A 24739-nucleotide genomic window follows, 5' to 3' on the forward strand; every position below is an offset into this window, starting at 1 on the left:
TGCTGGGAGGCTATATTAGATGGGGCAGCCGAGGAAAATATTTCCAAGGAAGGGGAGAAAATGACTGGGAAACAGCACTGGCAAATATGGAAGACATATTCACCTTTCCTACCGAGCCTGAAGCATGTGGGTTAGCAAGAGAAAAATTTTTTTTTCCTCCAAAAGCTTCCTGGGAAGGTAGTGTTATTGAATAATAGGCACATTTCAGTCAGGTTTTACAAGAAGGTAATGAGAAGAATCAGAAAACAGGCTAAGAGTATGTAAATTTTACTGAGGAGATCCTGAGTTCCCAGGAGCACAGAGGAAAAGGTTGAAACTGTGAGATTGATAAATAATTTCTTTTTTCTTAAAACATTTTTTTCCAAGGTTAATAAGTTATTTCTGAAGTAGTACCTTTTTATCACCTTACCTGTGTTTCCTTTTGCAATACACCAGAAGATTATCAAAAAGAAAGAACACCCGTTCTTGAATATTTCCAGAAGAAATTTTCAGCAAGACGCCACACATTAGCATCTCAGTGCAGGTGTCAGTGATATTGGATCCCTAGGTTTAAAAAAAAAAAAAAAAAAGAGAGAGAGAGAAAGAGAGACAATGATCACTTAACAGAAACTTTTGTATGTAATTCTTTTTCTCATTAAAAGTCTGTTTTTATTTCAAGATACAATATATGGACAGGATAAAAGTTGAAACACCATAAATATTTATACACTGGATGGAGGTCTCTTTACCTCCCAGACTCCTCCTCATCAGTCTCAGCAGATACAACTGTGGTTAGGAGACTCTGGGTCATCTTTTAGCATTCTTACACATGTAGGCATATATAAGCATGGATGATACATGTTACCTATGCTCTTTGACAAGGAGATGATTTCAAACTGATACATAAAATTCATGTCTCTAACACTCCTCTCCCCCTCCTCTCTTCCCTTGGTATGGGAAAAGAGTTCCATGGATATATCACAAAGTACATGAAATTCTCTAAATTTTTAATGGGTCTCAGCTTATTTATCCACTCCTTGGATGGATAGAAGAAAAAAGAAGAAATTAAAGGAAAAAAAAAAAAAAAACTAAAGAAAGCAACCTTCCATAGAGCTTTAACCCAAGTTGAAAGTTAGCATAGGCACACTCGTTCCTTAAATAAACAGTGTTCCTTAAACACTGTTCACTGAGTGCATGCTAAGGTCAGATGACTACTGACAAAACTAAGTCTTAACACAAGAACTAACCACTGAGAGGAGCCACAGATGGAAAGAGCCTGAATCATGAACAGAGGAAAGCTGCCCAATGAAGCAGAGCACAAGCATTGGATTGTTGTGTGAGCTGATCAAAAGTCTGTCCTTTGAGCCATTATAAAAGTGGCAGTGTATTTGTTTCTACAACCTAAACTATCACAACTAATGCACTGAATTAGACAAAACAAAAAACAAAAGTTTTCAGTAGATAGCTAATAAGCATGCTCTGTTCTCAATATGCCTGGTCTCTTTAAATCTAGGGATAAATTTTTGATTCTTTTTCAACTCAATGCTTTTATTTTTGTTTTTGATATTTAAAAATCAGACCATGAATTGTAAATTTCATATTTCCACAGAAATCATTGATACAGTTTCTCTGATTATAAAAATTCAAATTACAATGATAACTCATACATGTCAGTAAGAAACTTCCCAAATGGAAAGTTAGGAGAATGTGACTGTGCTGAGTATCTGCATTACAAACACATTTTATTTATTTATTTTTATTTTTTACTAACTTTATTTTTTTTAAGATTTTATGTATTTATTTGTCAGAGAGAGAGAGACAGAGAGAGCACAAACAGGCAGAGGGAGAAGGAGGCTCAGTCCCAAGACCACAGGATCATGACCTGAGCCAAAGGCAGGTGCTTAACTGACTGAGACACCCAGGCATCCCTACACACATATTTTATTTTTTGTTTTTATGTTTAACTTAATTTTTTAAATTTTTTTTAAAATTTTATTTCTAGGAGAGTTAACATACAGTGTTACACTAGTTTCAGGTGTATAATATAGTGACTCAGCAAGTCCATACCTTATTCAGTGCTCATCACAATAAGTGCATTCTTAATCCCCCTCACCTCTTTCACCCTTCCCCTGACTCAAATCCCCTCTGGTGACCATCCATTACAAAATATTTTAGATTTAAGACATTTCCCTTTTCTTTGTCTTTCATCATAAAGGTGGAGATATAACTAGAAATCTATCAAACATTTATACAATTTCATATCCTTCCTCATGTGATAATTAAGTAAAAACTATCATCAAATATAAATATAAATCCCAATTACAGTGGCAATGATTTCTTACTTAAGTACTATTCCTACCTCAGTAAAAAAATTAATATAGAATACTATTAAAAATGGAAATAAGGAAACATCACATTGATTCTTGCACAAGGACATATACAATGTTATGAAAGTGGTTTTATTGATAACAATTTTACAAAAGGTACAAAATACTTCACCTTAGATTATTTCTCATGGTAGCCCAAAGAAGTAAAGCAAAGAAGCTAAGTTGTTATCTAATTAAATGGTAACTGCAAGGGAGGAGCAAGATGGGGGAGGAGTAAAAGACTTAAATATTATCGGGTCCCAGGAGTTCAGCTAGATAGTTATCAAACCATTCTGAACACCTACAAACTCAACAGGAGATCAAAGAGAAGAAGACCAGTAATTCTAAGAAGAGAAAATAGACCACTTTCCAGAAGGTAAAACGTGCAGAGAAGTGAATCCAAGGCAACATATGGGAAGACAGACTGTGGGGGAAAGGCCAGCTCCCAGCAAGAGAGGGAGGAGCAGAGCACAAAAAAAGGAACTGTTAGACATCTACTCCACTGAGGGATGTCACTGTAGAGGCTAAGTGGGGCGGGGGCGGGGGATCACTCGTGGGGATAGTATGGTCTCAGGAACCACGGGATCAAAAAAAGACCAGGGGTGTCTGACTATGGCAAAGCTCCCAGGTACAGAGCAGGGAAGCCAGCTGCAGAGGAGCCAAGGAGGGAGAACTAAGCTCAGGGTTACCTTGCACCATGATCCGAGGCATGGGCGAGCCACTACTCTCCCAGCAGGAACCCCACAAGGGGCAGATCAGGGGAGAACACCCACTTCCTCCTCCAAGAGGAGCTGCGCAGGAGCACAGAGCTGGAATCAGCTGGGTTTGGAGACTCCAAATGGGAGTGACAGGATGGGTGAGCTTGAAGTGCAGCCGGAGACCAGGGAGACAGAGGGAGTAACTGCTTTGCTCTGAGGGTGCACTGAGCAGTGGGGCCCCCAAGCTTTCAGCATCTCCAGGGCCAGAGATTGAGAGGCCACCATCTTCATTCTTGTCCTCCAAAGCTATACAGAAAGTGTTCAGGGAACAAAAGCTCCTGAAAGCAAACAGGAGCAGATGACTTAGCCTGGCCCCTGGCAAGGGTGGTGCAATTCCACCTCAGGCAAAGACATTTGAGAATCACTGCAATAGGCCCCTCCCCCAGGAGATTAGCAAGAATATCTAGCCAAGAACAAGTTCCCTATTCATTACAGAACTCCAGAGGTAGGGGAAAGCAACACATAGAATTCTTGACTTTTTCCCCATGATTCTTTAGTCTTTGAAAGTTAAATTTTTAATTTTATTTTTTCTTATTCTATTTTTAAAAATTTGTCCTCTATCTTATTTTACCATTTTAACTATTTTATCTTATCTATACCTTTCTAAAATCTTCTTAAATTTTCATTGTTATAGTCATATTCTATCCCTTCATCATATTTAACTTTTTTTTTTTTTTTTGCATATATACAGGTTTTTTTTTCTTTAAAATTTTGGGACACAGATTCTTCTAATAGATCAAAATATACCCTAAATCTAGCACATGTCTTTGTTCTAGTTTCCAGCCTGATCACAATCTTTCCTCTTTTTTTTCTCCTTTTTCAAAGAACTTCTTATCTTATCAATTCCTTTTTTAGAATCTTTTAAAATCTTCATCTTCACACTCATATTCCATCCCTTCATGATGTTTACCCTTATTTTGTCTGTTCTATTCACCAGTCTAATATATATATATATATTTTTCTTTTTTCCTCCTTTGTTTTCCTCCCAGTTTCAGGTCTCTTCTGACTTTGTTAGTATATAATTTTCTGGGGTCATTGCCACCCTTGTAGTATTTTGTTCTCTCATTCATCTTTTTTATCTGGATAAAATGACAAGGTGGAAAAACTCACCACAAAAAACAACAACAACAACAAAAAAAACAAATAAGCAAAACAAAACAAAAAACAAGAGGCAGTACCAGTGCCTAGGGACCTAATCAATACAGACATTAGTAATATCTCAGAATTACAGTTCAGAATGATGATTATCAAGGTGCTAGCTTGGCTTGAAAAAGCATGGAAGACCCTAGAGAATCCCTTTCTGGAGAAATAAAATCCCTTTCTGGAGGAATAAAAGAATGAAAATCTAACTAAGTTGAAATTGAAAAAGCTAGTAATGAGGTGTAATAAAAAAAAAAAAGGAGGCTCTTACTTCTAGGATAAATGAGGCAGAAGAGAGAATTAGTGATATAGAAGACCAAATGATGGAGAATAAAGAAGTTGAGAAAAAGACAAACAACTACTGAACCATGAGGGCAGAATTTGAGAGATAAATGATACTATAAGATGAAATAATATTAGAATAGTTGGGATCCCAGAAGAAAGAAAGAAAGAGAGAGGCAGAAGGTATATTGGAACAAATTATAGCAGAGAATTTCCCTAATTGGACAAAGGGAACAAGCATCAAAATCCAGGAAGCACAGAGAACCCCACTCAAAATCAAGAAAAATAGGTCCACATCCTGTCATCTAATAGTAAAACTTACAAGTCCCAGTGACAAACAGAAAATCCTGAAAGCAGCCCAGGACAAGAGGTCTGTAAACTACCACAGTAAAAATATTAGATTGGCAGCAGACCTATCTACAGAGATCTGCCAGGCCAAAAGGACTGGCATGATATAATCACAGCACTAAATGAGAAAAATATGCAACCAAGAACACTATATCCAGCTAGGCTGTCATTGAAAATAGGAGGAGAGATAAAAAGCTTCCAGGACAAACAAAGACTAAAAGAATTTGCAAACATCAAAGCAGCCCTACAGGAAATATTGAAAGGGGTCCTCCAATCAAAGACAGAGCCTAAAAGTAACAGACCAGAAAGGAACAGACAATACACAGTAACAGTCACCTTACAGGCAATACAAGGGCACTAAATGCATAGCTTTCAATAGTTACTCTGAATGTAAGTAGGCTAAATGCCCCAGTCAAAAGACACAGGGTATCAGAATGGATTTAAAATAAAAAGAAGAAGAAAGAAAAGACCCATCGATATGCTGTCTGCAAGAAACTCATTTGAGACCTAAAGACACCTCTAGATTTAAAGTCAGGGGGTGTAAAACAAGTTACCACGCTAATGGACGTCAAAAGAAAGCTGGCATAGCAATCCCTACATTAGATAAATTAGATTGTAAGCCAAAGACTATATTAAGAGATGAGGAAGGACACTATATCATACTTACAAGGTCTGTCCAACAAGAAGATCTAACAATTTTAAATATCTATGCCCCTAGCATGGGAGCAGCCAATTATACAAACCAATTAATAACAAAATCAAAGAAACATATTGATAATAATACAATAATAGTAGGGGACTTTAACAACCCCCTCACTGAAATGGACAGATCATCTAAGGAAAAGATCAACAAGGAAATGAAGGCTTTAAATGACACAATGGACCAGATGGACATCACAGATACATTTAGAACATTCCATCCCAGAATAACAGATTACACATACTTCTCTAGTGCACATGGAACATTCTCCAGAATACATCACATCCTGGGTCACAAATCAGGTGTCAACTGGTACCAAAAGACTGGGATCATTCCCCACATATTTTCAGGCCACAGTGCTTTGAAACTAGAACTTAACTACAAGAGGAAAGTTGGAAAAAACTCAAATACATAGAGGCTAAAGAGCATACTGCTAAAGAATGAATGGGTCAGCCAGGAAATTAAAGAATTTAAAAAAAAATCATGGAAACAAATGAAAATGAAAACACAACTGTTCAAAATCTTTGGGAAACAGCAAAGGGAGTCCTGATAGGAAAGTATATAGCAATATAACCCTTCTCAAGAAACAAGAAAGGTCTCAAGTACACAACCTAACCCTACACATAAAGGAGCTGGAGAAAGAACAGCAAAGAAAGCCTAAACCCAGCAGGAGAAGAGAAATCATAAAGATCAGAGCAGAAATCAAATGGAAAAAAAAAAAAAAAAAACCAAAAACGGTAGAACAAATCAATGAAACTAGGAGCTGGTTCTTTGAAAGAACTAATAATATTGATAAACTCCTGGCCAGATTTATCAAAAAGAAAAGAGAAAGGACCCAAATAAATAAAAACATGAATGAAAGAGGAGAGATCACAACCAACACCAAAGAAATACAAACAATTATAAGAACATATTATGAGCAACTATACACCAGAAAATTTGACAATCTGGAAGAAATGGATATATGCCTAGAGATATATAAACTATCACAACTAAATTAGAAAGAAACAGAAAACCTGAACAGACCCATAACCAGTAAGGAGACTGAAGCAGTCATTTTAAAAAAAAAAAAAAAAAAAAAAAAAAAACGACTCCCAACAAACAAGAGCCCAGGGCCAGATGGCTTCTAAGGAGGTCTACCAAGCATTTAAAGAAGAATTAACACCTATTCTTCTCAAACTGTTCCAAAAAATAGAAATGAAAGGAAAACTTCCAAACTCATTTTATGAGACCAGCATTACCTTGATCCCAAAACCAGACAGAGACCCTATCTAAAAGAATTACAGACCAATATCCTTGATGAACATGGATGCAAAAAATCTCACCAAAATGCTAGCCAATAGGATCCAACAGTACATTAAAAGGATTATTCACCACAACCAAGTGGGATTTATTCTTCGACTGCAAGGTTGGTTCAACATCTGCAAATCAATCAATGTGATACATTAATAAAAGAAAGAACATGAACCATATGATACTCTTAATAGATGCTGAAAAAGCATTTGACAAAGTACAACATCCTTTCTTGATCAAAACTCTTCACAGTGTAGGGATAGAGGGTACATACCTGAATATCATTAAAGCCATCTATGAAAAACTCACAGCAAATATCCATTCTCAATATCAGTTCTCAGGAAAAAACTGAGAACTTTTTCTCTAAGGTCAAGAATACAGCAGAGATGTCCACTATCACCACTGCTATTAAACATAATACCAGAAGTACTAACCTCAATAATCAGACAAGAAAAAGAAATTAAAGGCATCCAAACTGGCTAAGAAAAGGTCAAACTCTTACTCTTTGCAAATATGATACTTTATGTGGAAAACCCAAAAGACTCCACTCCAAAACTGCTAGAACTCATACAGGAATTCAGTGAAGTGTCAGGATATAAAATCAGTGCACAGAAATCAGTTGCATTTCTATACACGAACAACAGGAGAGAAGAAAGAGAAATTAAAGAGTCAATCCCATTTACAATTGCACCTAAAACCATAAGACACCTAGGAATAAAGCTAACCAAAGAGGCAAGGAATCTGTACTCAGAAAACTATAAAGTACTCATGAAAGAAATTGAGGAAAACACAAAGAAATGGAAAAGTGTTCCATGCTCATGGATTGGAAAAACAAATTTTGTGAATATGTCTATGCTACCTAAAGCAATCTACACATTTAATGCAATCTCTATCAAAATACCATCATTTTTTTCCAAAGAAATGGAAGAAATAATCCTAAAATTTATATGGAACCATAAAATCCCCCATATAGGCAGAGGAATGTTGAAAAGAAAACCAAAGTTCACAGAATCACAATTCCAGACTTCAAGCTCTATTACAAAGCTATAATCATCAAGACAGTATGGGACTGGCAAAAAACAGACACATAGGTCAATGGAACATAATAGAGAGCCCAGAAATCGACTCTCAACTCTATGGTCAACTAATCTTTGACAAGGCAGGAAAGAATGTCCAACAGAAAAAAGACAGTCTCTTCAATAAATGGTGTTGGGAAAATTGGACAGCCACATGCAGAGGAATGAAACTGGACCATTTCCTTACACCACACAAAAAAATAGACTCAAAATGGATGGAATACCTCAATGTGAGACAAAAATCCATCAAAATCCTCGAGAAGAACACAGGCAGCAAAACCTCTTCAACCTCAGCCGCAGCAACTTCTTCCTAGAAACATCACCAAAGGCAAGGCAAGCGAGGGCAAAAATGAACTATTGGGATTTCATCAAGATCAAAAGCTTTTGCACAGCAAAGGAAACAGTCAACAAAACCAGAAGACAACTGATAGAATGGGAGAAGATATCTGCAAATGACATATCTGATAAAGGACTAGTACCCAAAATCTATAAAGAACTTATCAAACTCAACACCCAAAGAACAAATAATCCAATCAAGAAATGGGCAGGAGACATGAGCAGGCATTTCTGCAAAGAAGACATCCAGATGGCCATCAGACACATGAAAAAGTGTTCAACATCACTTGGCATCAGGGACATACAAATCAAAATCACAGTAAGATACCACCCCATACCAATAAGAATGGCTAAAATTAACAAGTCAAGAAACAATAGAAGTTGGAGAGGATGAGGAGAAAGAGGACCCTTCCTACACTGTTGGTGGGAATGCAAGCTAGTGCAGCCACTCTGGAAAACAGTATAGAGGTTCCTCAAAAAGTTTAAAATAGAGCTACCCTACAACCCAGCACTCTCACTACTGGGTATTTACCCTAACGATACAAATGTAGTGATCTGAAGGGGTACATCCACCCAAATGTTTATAGCAGTAATGTCCACAGTAGCCAAACTATGGGAAGATCTGCAAGATCCTTAAAGATCTCTTCTGAACCTTCTCTAGTTTGTGAGGGTCTCCCTTAATATGGAACATTTCTAGAAGTGAACACTACCACTCAGATGCAAGCTGGCGAATAAATCATGTAGTGATATCAGTATTTCTCCAGTCCCCTACAATATATATCTTGATTCTATAAGATTGTATTAAAATATTTATGGCAATCCCATCTTACAACTAATTCAAAGTGCTCCATTAGTCAACAATGACTTTAGATCATTTTCCTCTATTGTATGCTTAAATAGTTCTACTTTTTTTTTTCCAAGATTTTATTTATTTCTTTGACAGACAGAGATCACAAGCAGGTAGAAAGAGAGAGGGGCGAAGCAGGTTCCCCGCTGAGCAGAGAGCCCGACGTGGGGCTCGATCCCAGGACCCTGGGATCATGACCCGAGCTGAAGGCAGAGGCTTTAACCCATTGAGCCACCCAGGTGCCCCTAAATAGTTCGACTTTTGATTTAATCTAGATTGGTATCATAACAAACTCTCAAACCCCTTACTAATATACAAATACATTATGTTTGGGGGCACCTGGGTGGCTTAGTTGGTTAACAGTCAGTTTTCAGGTCAGGTCATGATCCCAAGGTCCTCGAATGGAGCCCTGTGTCAGTCTCCCTGCTCAGCAGGGAGCCTGCCTCTCCCTCTCCCTGCCCCCCCCACTTGTGCTCGCTCTCTCTCTCTCTCTGTCAAACAAATAAAATTTTTTAAAAAATCTTTAAAAGCTACATTATGTTTAAGTCATTACCACAAGTTCCCATTAGCTCCTAGCACCTGATCAAAAATCAGAATAATATTAATTGAACTCTGTGAGGTAAAACACTTCTTTTCAAAAACAGCCCAAAGCATCTGTTTAATAGTCTATTAATGAAACTTTGTGGGGTAATGACATTAAGCCCAACAATCTTGTTATGTTTTAAAGTATATCTCACACTATAAACATAACATCACTCATATTATATTTTACTAAATCCTACTGAGACATTTCTATCACTGAAGTGATATGTCTGTAATATTTAACAGCAAGCTTTAAGAATCAGAACACTAGGTACCTTTACCATCTTCTACCATAGTAGAAGAGTAATATAGTAATAGATAATAGTAATCTACTATGATCATATGAAATCTTCATTAAATAATTCCCAGAGGATTGCTTACGCACTTAAAGGAATCTGTGTTGAACATACACATTTGTCTAAAAAACTCCTTCTAAATGAATGGCCTATAGCATTTCTCTTTATACCATGTGTATAAGCTGTAAATGGTAAAGAATCATTGTGCTCTTGATTTACCATGACTGAATCTGTGCATTATTACTATCACAATGGCAACTAGAAATCATTAAGAATCTTTTAACCACAGAGATGTACAATGTTAGAAATATTAAAAATTTGACCAAGTGGATATACAGTCTTCCGTATAGTCATGATATGCCTCTCACTTCAAATCCATCCCATGTACAAGTAGACACTTAATAAGTGTCTCTTTTTAAATAATGTTGTGGTTATTTTCCCCTTGCCTACATGATAAATCTACCTTTCTCTGTAGCTAAAACAAAAGAAAACAAAACAAAAACCTCACAAGTTTATCTTTAAAGTAGATGAAATTTATGATATTTTGAAATTACGTGCAATTTTTTTTTCATTTACCTAGAAATCCCAGGAGAGTTTCTGGGGTTAGGAATAAAGTCAAGCTACAAAATTCACAGAAGAAATTGAAATAAAGTATGGCTATGAACATCAGATTACTAGGTAAGAGTCAGGTGCACTAAAATCTATCAAAATGACAACGTCAGGCAAGTGAACTAGAATATAAAAAATGTGGAAGCAGTAAAACAAGCCAGGCAGATCATCAGAAGAGAGCAAAGCCTCTAGGGCAATGGTTCTCAAAGTTTAGAGTTTGGGAGACACACCTGATATGCTTCTTGAAATTCCCAGGTTCCCTGGTTCTACCTTCGGAGATTGAAACTGAGTAAAGCTGAGTTAGGTCCCAGGTCATTCCAGTAAATGCTGATGCATGTGGAACACTCTACGTAAAATTGCCTTGGAGGCTTTGAGTATCTGAATCCAGGTGCTCAAGTGCATCGGATGGCAACCCTGCTGACAGGGAGATAGAGGTGAGCACAGGTCTCTGCCTGAGGTAGTCCTGACTGCTTCCTAGTCCCAGGGCAGATAGGCATTGATCGTATTTCCATGGTCGCAAATATACCAGAGTCACCTCTGGTATATTTCATCACTGGTGAAAATTCACTTACACCTAAATAATGTTACATAACCTAGTTAGTGTTTTATCTTAATTTTGAAAATTGATGCTAATTTTTAAATCTAGAAATCTGTTCTTTGGCAATTCCACATTTAGTCATTGAACAATCATGTATGATAAACACTTTTCTCTAGATGAATACTAAAGTCAGGGTTTTAACATTTCTATAACATGCCAGACAATGTGTTAAACATTTTTTCCTGGTATAAATCTCTAGCAAGTTGGCTTCTCTGTTTGTAAAGTTTTAGAAAGCAAGAGGGAGAGAGGGAGAGTAGGAGACGGGAGGGAGGGAGAAAAGGAGGAAGGGAGGAAGGAAGGAAGAAGGAAAGAAAGATGGAGGGAGGACAGGAGAAAGGAAGATAAAAGAAATGGAAAGATGTTTGGTTAAATTAGTTTTGTACAGTCTGTCATGGGTTACCATGTAGATGTTGAAGGCGGCAGATTATTTCACTATGGGGAAAAAAAAACCAAACCTATAGAAATACTTTTACAAAGATGGAATTTCATGTGTCTGTGAAAAAAATATTGCCCATGAAAATAAGCTATTTTAATAGTACAGTGATATATCATAGAGTCATAAACCAACATTTGAGAGGCAAGGTATAAAAGAATTATTTTTAAAAAGTAAGAGGGCTTGTATAAATCATTAATTTTGAACTATCCTAAAGCTATTACCCATAATGTAATATGTATATGTACACACCCAATACAGATTTTTTTTAAAGATTTTATTTATTTGACACAGAGAGAGAGAGAGAGAGATCACAAGCAGGCAAAGAGGCAAGCAGAGAGAGAGAGGGGAAGCAGGCTCCTTGCTGAGGAGAGTCCGATGTGGGGCTCCTCAATCCCAGGACCCTGAGACCATGACCTGAGCCGAAGGCAGAGGCTTTAATCCACTGAGCCACCCAGGCGCACAAAACAGATATATATTTTTAAAGATTTTATTTATTTAATTGACAGAGATCAAAAGTAGGCAGAGAGGCAGGCAGAGAGAGAGGAGGGGAAGCAGGCTCCCTGCTGAGCAGAAAGCCCGATGCGGGGCTCGATCCCAGGACCCTGGGATCATGACCTGAGCGGAAGGCAGAGGCTTCAACCCACTGAGCCACCCAGGCACCCCAAAACATATATTTTAAAATAATGTGTTTACCCATATAATTCAGAGTTTTGCTGTCTCAACAATCCCTTAAAAAATAAATAACCAAAATAATGTACTTTTTTTATCTAGACGATTTATCCTTTTTAACATGCATTTCCCTTTAAGAAGCAACATTCATCATGTAAAATCACACCTGTGATGAATTATATATATAGAACTAAATACAGCAAAGCCCCAGCAAGGAAGTTCCATGGATGGTTCTAATCCTGACCACTTTTATTAAATCAGGAAAGGAAGGCTGAGTGGCAGTTCAAGGGGAGAAGTAACCATCCATTAATAACTGCACTGGGTGGGAATCTACTCATCCGGTGCCTCTCCTTACAAAAGCTTCTTTTTCTAGTCCAGTCTGTGGAAAGCTATGTCATCCCTCCTCCTTCACCTTGGTCCCAGCAGGTGCAAAGGCTTGGGACATGACCCCTGTTCCCAATACTAGTGGAAGAAACAGATATGAAAGCAGAGAATTAAATGCAGTGTGATCACTGCAGTAACAGAGTATCAACAAAATGAGAGCTGGCATGAATTAACACTCTTAGAGATAGCTGTGTGTGTATGATTATTTGTTTATCATTAACTATATAGTTCATTCCATGTCGTGGTTTCAGGTTTCAATCATGCTTTAGGGATTTTCTTTATCAGACTTACAAAGTACACCATTTCAGTATCACTTTCTGACAGGGTGAAAAGATCAGTCTGAAATGGATGGAGCAAACCATGACTTCAGACACTAAAGCCAGGACCCATAGGCAGTCCATGTTGGCAACACTCCTCACCAATGGCTCCGCTCCCCACTGTGGATGTCTCATGGTCAAGATCCAGCCAGAAAATGGTGACAATTCAGAATCTAATTTGTTAAGAAGCTGAATAATTTTGATTCTATAATTTGAGGTATAATCAGGTGTGAATTATACAGTCAGCATACATGAAAGACTAGTAAATTCAAAGCGTCATTACAGAATTTAATGTAATATAATTTAATTTAATGTGGAATATAATGAATTTCCATAGATGGACACTAGTTAGGTGCCAAAGTATGCTTTCAGAAAATGACAACACCCAGAAAAGACAGTCAGGAGTGTGTGTATTTATTTTATGGCTCCTTTTCTAATTTCCAGTGTGTCTTCAAACATTAAAATGATTTATGAAGCACTGCAACAATAGAACAAAGCCCCACCTCTGAAAAAGACCCAATGAAAATAATATTGCTAAACCACATCTGGATTATTTGAAAGGTTAAATCTTTTTATGTTAAATTCTCTTAATATGTTATGTAAGGGTTCATTACTGATTCTTTGTAGCTATGAGGAGGCAAAAAATCACTATAATAAGAAACTAGTCACTAATTATCTGACCCCATTGTCAGTGCTCCCTGCTTAACACCAGAATCTACCCCATTCATCTTGTCAACTAAATGTTGAATGTCAATACCAGAAAAATGCAGACTGCAGAGAGAAGGCATAATCTTGGCAAAGAAGAAGGATGACAGGAGGCTCTGAAGCTTCCCCCAATCACATACAAAGGACTGACAGATGAAGATCTAACAAGAGCTAGACCCACTCACTGTGGAAGAAAAGAAAATTGACAAGAATGACAACTAGGTGGGCGTCTCATAAGAGAATGGTTTCAATATCAAAGGAGTGTCTCAAGAAAATGAATGAAGCATTTGAATATTCGTTCAAAAAATCTTTTAAAACTACTACAAAAGTTAAACATGAAATGAAGAATATCACATCATTTTATCATATAATGTCATAAAATGTATGCCCCCCAGTAAGATTCAGCATTTGGTTCACTCTTTTGAGATTCAATTTATTAACTGATGTTTAACCTAGATTCTGTCATATATTAGATAAAACTAACAACATAAATGTTCATTTTACTGAAATGAAGTCCCAATCAAGCTTCCCCCCTCCCACTTAGGAAATTCTGCTTCCTTTCTACATAGATTGACTTTCAATGGCCTTCTTCCCAAACCACCTATCCTTAAGTAACAAGGGCCATCTATAAATCAATTCTGTATCAAGGCAGTAGACAAATTTGTATCTACCAAATCACCTTTTAGAAAAGAAAAAAAAATTCTCATCACAACCTCTGTTAGACTCACACCCATAAAGTAAGAGAACATGACTTGAAGTCAATATACTGTCAGACACAGACTTAATCATATGTAAAGCAGGAAATGGATGTTAAAATGGTTTTGTGCCATTATATTTCTCCATATAGAAAGCCAAGAGGTATCAAATTTCTATTGTTTCTATGTCGTAAAATGCAGTAACTATTTTGATCTTATTTTTTCCAGCACCTTCATATATTAATAATTCTCCCTCTTATCTTTTAATATGATTTTTTTCAGATTTGAGAAATCTATTCCAAACAAGGCTATCACAGATATAAAGCTGAATTACCAAGTGATATAATGCTTTTTGATACTCCCTTGTTGATAGACTTCATTATGACTCCAAAGATTAGAGTTACCATTACAGTACTATCAATCAGCCAAAAAGCAGACCAAGACAGTGACTGGTCCTGTTCTATGAAATGAATCAGTGACTCTGATTAAACAACTAATGAACTTCCTTTCCAAGCACACTGATCATTGCCCTACAATTACCTTTGGTAGAATATCCTGTGCAATGCTCTGAATGTTGGATAAGACATAAAACGGAGATATGATAAATTATACTAATAAAAGGCAGAACTTCAAATATGAGCAATTAAACTACAGATCTTCTGTAATGGCAGTCACTATGTAAATGATGACGAAAACCTAATTTCCAAAGTCAATTTACTTCTAAATGGCAAGCAATCAACTTAATCTAAAGAATTAGCTTAATTTTTTTCTGAGTAGATACAATATTACATGGTGACAAGGAATATAGGTTTAAACTCTGCCATCCATTAGCTGTAAGCACTTGGGGTAAATCATATGGCCCTCATTTTTTAAATCTGTGTAATGGGGATTATAATACCTCAGCAAACTCTTAAGGGCTCACCAAGATTGCATACAATGGAAGATCAGCCTTTCCTCAAAAGGAAAGTGGCTGACTGGCCAACAAGGACCTCTGTCCTCCCCTAGGCAAGACTACAGGAATCTTAGATTTTGATCTTGAATCTTGAGTGATGTAATAGAATGGTAGAAAAAATTATTAGAGTCTATCCATTTTAGTCAGGGCACTGATGAACCTACCTACCAGCATTGGCTGCCTAGACACCCTTGAGAGTGCAGCTTTTCTACTGATTCTGTGAGCTACCCCATATCTTTTTTTTTTTTTTTTAAGATTTTATTCATTTCTTTGACAGAGACAGATCACAAGTAGTCAGAGAGGCAGGCAGGGAGAGAGGGGGAAGCAGGCTCCCTGCCGAGCAGAGAGCCCCATGTGGGGCTTGATCCCAGGACCCTGAGATCATGACCTGAGCCGAAGGCAGAGGCTTAACCCACTGAGCCACCCAGACACCCCTACCCCATATCTTTTTAAATTAATTTTTCTTTTAGTTTCTGTGACTTGGAACTATCTAACCTTAACTGAAGTGATATAACACCTTCAGTAGTCAGGAGCATGTATTAGACAAATAGGAATTTCTCAAGGGTAAAATCCTACCATTGAACCAGAGCTTTAAAATACTACTCATTTGCATAGGATATTACAGTATTCAAAGCACTTCTACTTATTTCGTTTGACTCCTATAATAACCCACATAGTATGTGGGAGAGGTCTGATGCATCATCCCCAAAGTAAGGGTTAGAGTCCAGACTAGAGCTGAAGTCTGCTTGAAAATCAGGCTTCAGCTCTATGTCATCTAATTTGGGACCATAGATTTCAATCACTTGTTTACCTAAATTCAACATAAAGGAATGTAATGATAATTTATAGCACAGAATGTTAGACAGGCAAGATACCTGACAGATTTCACTATAAAAGGTCTTCATTTGATTAATGGGAAAATAAGACTGGATAATTAAGTGACTTACTTGAAATAAATAATCCACCTAAGGTGAAAATAATGCTAATTCATGGTGTATCAGATTCAGATCCCATTCAAGAAATTTTAGTTACTGGAACAAGGGTATCATCCCTCAGGTGGTCCTCAAGGGTCTGCAGGAGCTTGGGGAAGGAACTAGACAGGGAGTTGTTTCCCAGCCTTCTTAGCTCAAGACTTCTCACCTCAAAGGCTTTTTAAGGAACTCTCCGTTCTTGGCCAGCATGCCACCTGACATCTGCCCTTGGCCATGTCCTAAACCTACTAGAGCTACTCTAAACATACACAAAGCTGTCTGCAAGCTGAGCAGTAATCTTTGTTTGCAATTCAAAGAGAGCTCTGTAACTATCCCCCCTCCCATCCTGTAAGACTACCCCTCTCTCCTGGACAAATCGGAGTCCTATCAGCAGTTTCTCCAAAGATTCCAGAACAGACCAGGTATGAGTATTATAAGACCTTTCCCCCTCTCTCCAAGCTGGTGGACTGAGATGAGGAATCATGTTCTTATCAAAAGTTGCCAACCAGTTAGCTGGGCCTTCCTCCAAGCTGCATTCCCTCAACGTCCCAAAACCCCCCAAAGCAGCCTGGCTGTGTCTTACGCAATTATATTCAAATTCTACTCAGATAGAATCTGTACTGCTGCCCTTTTTTGGGACCCGACACTCATGATCTCCTCTGTGCCTGCTGGAACTGTAGTCATATCTGATTTCCTGCAGTCAGTTTCCTCTGTCCTGATGCTGCATTTTCCTCTTGCACTTCAACTGTTTGTTGTAAACACAGAGAGCTGGTGAGATTGAGGCACCCCCTGTTAGAGGCTGTAAGTAACAGAACATGATCCATACTCATTCCTCATTTGAGTAACTGGCAATGCCCAGAGCAAGAAATATCAACTTTTTAAAGAATCTCTTAATTCTGCAGTAGATAAATTTTTTTTTTAGAATATACAAGAGGAGGAACAAAATTATGACAGATTCCATTCCCCTAGAGTACGGAGAAGAATCTGTGAGGTTTTGTTTTGGGAAAAGGCCTGGCAGATATCAATGAGAAACCCTGCAATTTAAAGCAAGTTCAGTTTTTCTTCCAATGCTTGAGTGACAACAGAACGACAAAAGCAAACTTTAGTCCATTTTTCTCAACCCAGCAGGACAACCGCTCCCGAGGAAAGGAATTATCATCATGAATCAACTGTAAAACATACAACCATTTTAACTGACTGAAATAAGTAGCATTCATGCTGAAATGCGAGGTCACCCTGGACACTTGAAATGAAAGAATATAGATGAAGAGAAAGCTTCGATCCCAGCTGGATTTGAAAAGTTTCATGGTGAAGAGTGGATAAACTGGGGAATTCCCGGAGGTCAATGTTTGAGGTTTCTTTGCAAATCTGAGTGGATATAATTTTAGATCTAAATGGAAACCAACATATTGAAGAAGCGAAACAAATCAGTCAATTATAAGGTCCTAAAGATAAAAAGCAATCCACTCGAATTTGTGTGATACATTATTTGGTTGGGAACATTTTAAATCTTCTCTATACCTTTAAAAAATGTCTTAATTGCTTTATTTTATAAAAATAAATGATCCCAGTTGAAAGCTCATCTCATCTCAATTAAGTCAATTTAAAGACAAAATTTTAGTTTATGCTTTTTTTTTTAAGATTTTATTTATTTATTTGACAGAGAGAAATCACAAGTAGGCAGAGAGGCAGGCAGAGAGAGAGGAGGAAGCAGGCTCCCTGCTGAGCAGAAAGCCCGATGTGGGGCTTGAACCCAGGACCTGGGATCATGACCTGAGCCGAAGGCAGCGGCTTAACCCACTGAGCAACCCAGGCGCCCCTAGTTTATGCTTTATATAGCACTAAAATAACATAGGGCTCCAACCGCATGAAATAATGGGGATTCAAAGTTGCCATGGATGAAAACATATAACAGAGTCTGTATATCACTCTTTGTTTGCTTTTTTTATCATTTAAAAAAATCTTTAATGAGTCATAAATCCATATGACTTTTCATATTGAATGGGCCTTAAAAACCACATCATAGACGTTTCTTCATTTAGAAATGATGAAATAATTGCAATGAAATACAATTTAAGAGATTAAGTGACCTTAAAATGAAATTCATCATCAAACACCTAATTTAGAATCTGAAAATAACAGTTAACATAGAACACATACAGAGCGTTACTCCCCATCCTTACTCTCTCAGGATTCAGGCTATGTACTTATTGACCAAAGGAAGGCAGGGAAAAGGATAATCAAGATGCACAAATACTGAAATACCAAAGCTTATAACCCACACAATATTAGATGGCTATATGACAAAGCTTTCAGGTTGACGTTAAGTCAATTAACTGCCACTCTAAAGATATTTAAAAATAATAATGACAGCACTTTGCAGAAATGGTTACAGCCCTCTGGCATTATCTGGGAAAATGACCATTTATGGCTCCATCCAGTGTCAACAATCCTACACGTAGCATGAGACATAACAAAACTATTTTAAGCTCCATTGTTGAGTAGAATGAATGTACCTCCCAGCCTTCAATGTGAGACTGCCATTCCTCTAAAACTTCTAACTTCTCCATCTGCCTCTTGGCCTCGTTTATGTTGGAACAGACAGCTTTCATGGCTTGGAGGGCTTCCATTACTGCTGTGTAGTCACTGTGTTTCCTTGGAGTCCGCTTCAGCAACTCCTGTTTATACACAAAAAAACAAATCGCCCTTTGATCTTCAGCTTTGTGGTACAGCAGGTTCAGAATGACCAGGAAATGAGAACTGCAGAGATCGTGAGAGCCACTTTCAGAAGGGACATCACAAACTCCACTAAAATTCAGATCAAAAACGAAAGGTTGAATCAATGAATATACGTTACCCTGACACAAATTTTGCAGCTCCTTTAATTTTTTTGCCTTAAAATTATTTTGTTTTAAAAACTAAATTAGATTTCTCCTTTCTAATTGTCAAATATCTCACCTGCAGCATGTAATTTGTTTATAAGATTGACCTCTGCTCCAACAGAAATAGAACTCTGTATGTCTTCCTAGACTCTTAGCAGAACAGTAAGTCTTTAAATAAATATGTCCCATAATTTCAAAAATAATTTCAATGCCTTATTTCCTAATACACTTTTGAGAAACTATAAAAACATGCCATAAGTAAAGCAAAATTTTTAAATAACGTCTTATACTCTAGCAAAATAAATAACTTACAAGTTCCATGATACTCCATCACTAACGGAGCAATTTATGCTATTTTCACCAATAACTCGGTTTCACTTTCTGCAATGAATGAATTGCCATATGTCCCTCAATAGCTTTTTTTGTTGTTGTTTTGATTCTGGGGTTTTTTTTGGCATTTTATGGTTTTTTCCATTCAGGATATCAGAGCAAGTGTGATCTTTAATCTTTTAAATATATTAAAAGGTTTTGTTTGTTGTTTAGAAGCACAAAATTAAACATCTTCACCCACTGTCTAGACAGTTGTGACCACATTGCTTTTTAATTAGTCATTTGTTTCTTTACTACAGTTGCCATCATCACGTAACTAACACAATTACAGAAATCCTGGGGCAAGTCTTTAAAATAATTTTCTTAATTCTTAACATCCAGTGGGAAACTATGCAGTTGTTATACTCTCTTGAGGTCTGTTACTGTTGAAACTTCTGCCATAAACTTTGACCCTGCATTCAGTATGTTCACACTCCGTTCGGCAGAGCTAGCACCAGAAGAATACACATTACATCACTCCCAAGACAAGATTTAAAAACTTATGTTGGGGGGCGCCTGGGTGGCTCAGTGGGTTAAAGCCTCTGCCTTCAGCTCGGGTCATGATCCCAGGGTCCTGGGATCAAGCCCCGCATCAGGCTCTCTGCTCAGCAGGGAGCCTGCTTCCCTTCCTCTCTCTCTGCCTGCCTCTTTGCCTACTTGTGATCTCTCTCTCTGTCAAATAAATAAATAAAATCTTTAAAAAAATAAAAAATAAAATAAAAACTTATGTTGGATTACAAATCCATAATAGAGATATGCTGGCTTCTCTAAAAATTCTAAAGTGCAGAAGTATTTGTAAATTATGTGAAGTGGTCAAGTCAGTCTGCAGACTGTGATTTCAGGTCCTATGGAATTGTGCACAGCACGTATCTGTGAAGTTGAGACATGAATGTAGACAATGTGAAATAGCAAGAAAAATGACTAGTAATAATCTTTTATCAGTTACTTTCTATGAACACTGTATTGGGTGGCCACACCAATAATTTCAAGTTCCACAAATATGACTGATAGATTGTTTAACACACAGCGTAACCCCTAATGTTTTTCTCTGAATAAATAAAACCAACCAAAATCAAAGAGACTATCAGCACAATGGTACAACAACGAAAAATTATCAACACTAACATATCTACTACACAAGTAAATAGTTTCTTCATGTTTCTTTGTGAAGATTCATCCAAAGAAGGGGAAAGATGTCATCTTTCCACTTCTCGAAGGAGCTCTGAGTTGATCTTTTTCTTCCTAAGTAAGGAGGTGTCCATTATTCTATCTTTTGAGAGGTCAGATCAGCCAACCCTATTTGGTGGTCATCCCCATCCAGAAGTGATTTAGAACAACTACTTAGCATGATATCCTTCTCTTAATATCACTATCCCTTCTGACTCTTAAAACAAACAAATGCCTGGGATTCCAAAATCAGGTCCAGGAATAGCTGATGTGATCTGAGTCACCAAGTCAAGAGTCTGAAAGGACTCTCAGAAAGACAGGAGTCACGTTTGCCCCAATCTTCCTGAACTGAAGACCATATTGAAGGTCTGCAGAACTGAAGATCCCCATGTTAGCTTCCCTCTGTGGCTTAACCAAGCAATTTTAACTTGTTTTTTTAATAAGGAGAAATTGTTTTCAAAGAAATTTTACACAAAAACCCAATTATGCAACTCATGGAAGTTGTAGTCAAAATAATGTATTTTAAGTTCAAATCCCTTACATTTGTTTCTCAAAAAGTAAATCAATAAGAACACCAGTTAATATGTGCATAACATACTGAAATATTTTAAAAATTTAGAGAGCAAGCAGTAGTTCATCTATTAAGATAAATCAGAATCAAATATATATGAATAATAATAGCTAACATATACGGAGTACATACTGTGCTAAATGATTTGCATAACAGTTTAATTACTATTTTTATGTAATACATTTTCCATATGTGTATATCTATGTATGTATATACACACATACACAGACATACACATCCATTATACACATCCTTGCAGACATACGCTACAATTTCATCATCATTATTTCTGCTTCATTAATAAAAACCCAAGGCTTTAAGAAGTTAGATTATGGGGCCGCCTGGGTGGCTCAAGTGGGTTAAGCCTCTGCCTTCGGCTCAGGTCATGATCCCAGGGTCCTGGGATTGAGCCCTGCATCAGGCCCTCTGCTCAGCGGGGAGCCTGCTTCCTCCTCTCTCTCTGCCTGCCTCTCTGCCTACTTGTAATTTCTATCTGTCGGGTAAATAAATAAAATCTTAAAAAAAAAAAAAAAAGAAGTTAGATTATGTGTTCAGTCACACAGCTAGTAAGCAGAATACTTAGGATCTGAACTCAGAACTCCTGTGCCCAAACTGCTGTTGTAGTTCCAAGAAGCACCATTTCCAGAATTGTTATTCTAATCTATTCACATATTCTTACAGTACAAGCATAATTAGCACATTAAAATATGTTTTTCACAATAACACTTTTAATCATTGTAATGAGGCAATGGCCTACAACCATTAATGCGTCCAGAGGCAGTACTTGCTTAGCACGGTCGTTCTACATCCTACCATTTATTGTCCCATGTGACCCACAACATCCCCTGTAATACTGATTCAAAAACCAAACTGTGAAATTATGTAACCTTCACTTTAAGTACATTAGCATCAAGAAGACACCAGTGTAAGGGGAAGTCAAAAAATACAACCATAGTAGATTTACTTAAGATAACGAACCCTGTAGATAATATGCAATATAAACTTGTCATAAGGTATTTAATGGGATCTATCTTGAAACTAATGCATTTACTCTAAATAAAACTCAAATGGATAAGTTTTCTACAAAGAGCACTAAAAGTCTCTTTTCCTAAAAGATTTGTTTCCTAATCCATATATATGTGATCAAATAGCTATTTTCCTAGTAACTATGATCTGCCCTTTCTTTAGAAAATCAGATTATTTAAAAGAAAAAAATTTTAAAGCAAAATATGCAGATACAAGGAAGATACTGCAGTGAAATAAACACATAAAATACCTTCAAAAGGAGAGGGTATTTGCAAATTCTTTGTATTGGTGTTACTAAATATCCTTCCAGGGGAACATCTGTATTCTTCCGTCCTCCAAGTAGCATGCAGTTCTGCAGGGGAAATAAAAATAATTAATCACAATTTTTTAAAGCTGGAGCCATGACATTTTCTTCTATCATAAAATTTTCTGCTAAAAACTTGTGAAAGCCTGTCTTTATACCTTCTTTCTCTGAGATGAGCCTGTGAAATCACAAAGAACTTTTACAGAAGACAAAGAGAAGTATTTTCATATCATGTTAGTTATAGAAACCAAAATATGTTTTAAAAACATACCTTTAAAATTAATTTTTATGTACTATCCTCTGAAGTCTGAGGAAAAAGAAATAGGATAGAGATGGAGGAATAAATGATGGGTAGGTGGATGAATGGATGGATGGACAGGTGGGTGGATGAGTGGACTGATGGATAAATAAGTAATAGACACAAAGATACACAGATCAATCCTGCTTTTAAAGGGAGTTGTGTTGTAGCTGAAATGTGGTGTTGTGCTGTGTTATAAAGAGCAGGGCCTGGAGACAACTGGGTTCTATACATCCTCACCATTGACTAGTGATGTAACTTTAGGTTAATTCCAGAATGCCTGCTTTCCTGCCTATAGAACTGTCATGTTTTAACCAAGTGATTGCTAAGTCACTTTTAGCTATAATACCCCACAAGTGACAATGGCCAGCCAGTCTCTGAGAAGGAGGTCAGGTATGATCACCAGAGAGGCAAGATGAATGGAGAAATCTCAAAAGCAGCAATCAGAATAAGATGAAATAGAAGAGAAAATCAAATATGATTTAAAAAAAAAAAAAGCCTATATCCTCTGAAGCATCTGGTCTTTATTTTATAGTTTAAGCATCAATTTAAAAAAGAAAAAGATTAGAAACTTGTGCCAAATCATTTTCCTACAATGCCTATCAGAGTGGCTGGCAAAAAGAAAGTAGTCGATAAATATGTAATAAATGGAGAAAAGGGCTCCCCAAATATCATACTGATAATTTAGCAACCTTTATACCAGCATTTTACAAGGGTTGAGACTACTGTCCTACATTCATTGAGAAGAGACCAAGAGTTGAGCACGAAAGGATGAAAAAGAAAAGACTGGGGGTAGCAGTATATGCCCCCACCCCCGACTATCATGAGAACTTGGCTTTAGCCAAGTGTATTCGAGTCAGCAAAACTAACATCATGACTTTAACTTCACCCAGACACTTTAGAAGACAGGGGAGCAAAGAAGTGTTCTGACTCAAGCATGCTCTTTGAGGGCTTCATCCCCCATTGCAATCAGTTTATCAAAATATTTTTTTCCAGCCCCGCACGGTGTTGTCCCCAGAGGAACCGTATGAAACACATAGTTGTGTATTTCCAGTGATGTTTCAGCATCCCTACATACGTTAGCACCCCTTATAAACACAGCCACCCCCTTCCCTAGCCCTGGATTGAAGTACTCTAAGAAATCCATGACTGCTTAACACACTGTTATTTCCTTGTCTAATAGGACTGTACAGATCATGAACTGTCTTCATAATAGCAGAGGTGGGTTGTCACTTTAGACTGGCTTATGAAAGCCAACTCTCTCTCCATGCATCCAGAAAGAATATCTTCTAAATGAGCTCCCAGAGATCTCCCTGATCATGAAAACTGTGGCAGCACATCCAAGAACCCAAATAATAGCATCACCAAATCTCTAAACTCTTACCTGTATTCCCAAGGGTGACTGTTATTATCCCCCATTTTATGGAGATGGAAAATGACACCAGCGATATAATGAATTTCTTAAAGCCATTCAGGTAATTAGAGGTCACTTAGTACCAGAGCAGGAATTATAAAAGCCAGGTTTCCTACCAGACTGTGCTGCAGGATCATCTAAAAACCAGCACTCTTCGGACTTTTCTGGTATGGCTTGACACAATTCAGTCAATAAACTAGATCAAGGGGATCAAAGAGTCAACTGTGCTGAGAACAGACTGGATTCACTAAGACAATGAAGCTCTAACACCTCCTAAAAAGCCCTAAAATTTTAGTGGCATAGAAGCCTCTTCTGGCTGTGGCAGAGAAAAGGGATCAGTAAATCCTCTTTCTAAAAAAAACAACTGTA

General features: G+C 37.3%; 1 protein-coding gene across 6 annotated transcripts in view; it reads right to left on the bottom strand.

Annotated features, from left to right (window-relative positions):
- The window catches only part of LOC125097754 (phosphatidylinositol 3,4,5-trisphosphate-dependent Rac exchanger 2 protein), a 307095-nt gene that overhangs the window by 207591 nt on the left and 74765 nt on the right, over window positions 1–24739 (bottom strand). For all 6 annotated transcript variants that reach the window (XM_047725749.1, XM_047725748.1, XM_047725751.1 and 3 more), the window contains 3 exons: window positions 22605–22706; window positions 18856–19017; window positions 410–543 (listed from right to left, as the gene is read on the bottom strand). In XM_047725749.1, coding sequence (XP_047581705.1) covers window positions 410–543; window positions 18856–19017; window positions 22605–22706 — 398 coding nt within the window. The remainder of the gene's footprint in view (window positions 1–409; window positions 544–18855; window positions 19018–22604; window positions 22707–24739) is intronic.

Source organism: Lutra lutra, chromosome 4 (genome assembly GCF_902655055.1).
Source record: "Lutra lutra chromosome 4, mLutLut1.2, whole genome shotgun sequence".
Taxonomy (NCBI): domain Eukaryota; kingdom Metazoa; phylum Chordata; class Mammalia; order Carnivora; family Mustelidae; genus Lutra; species Lutra lutra.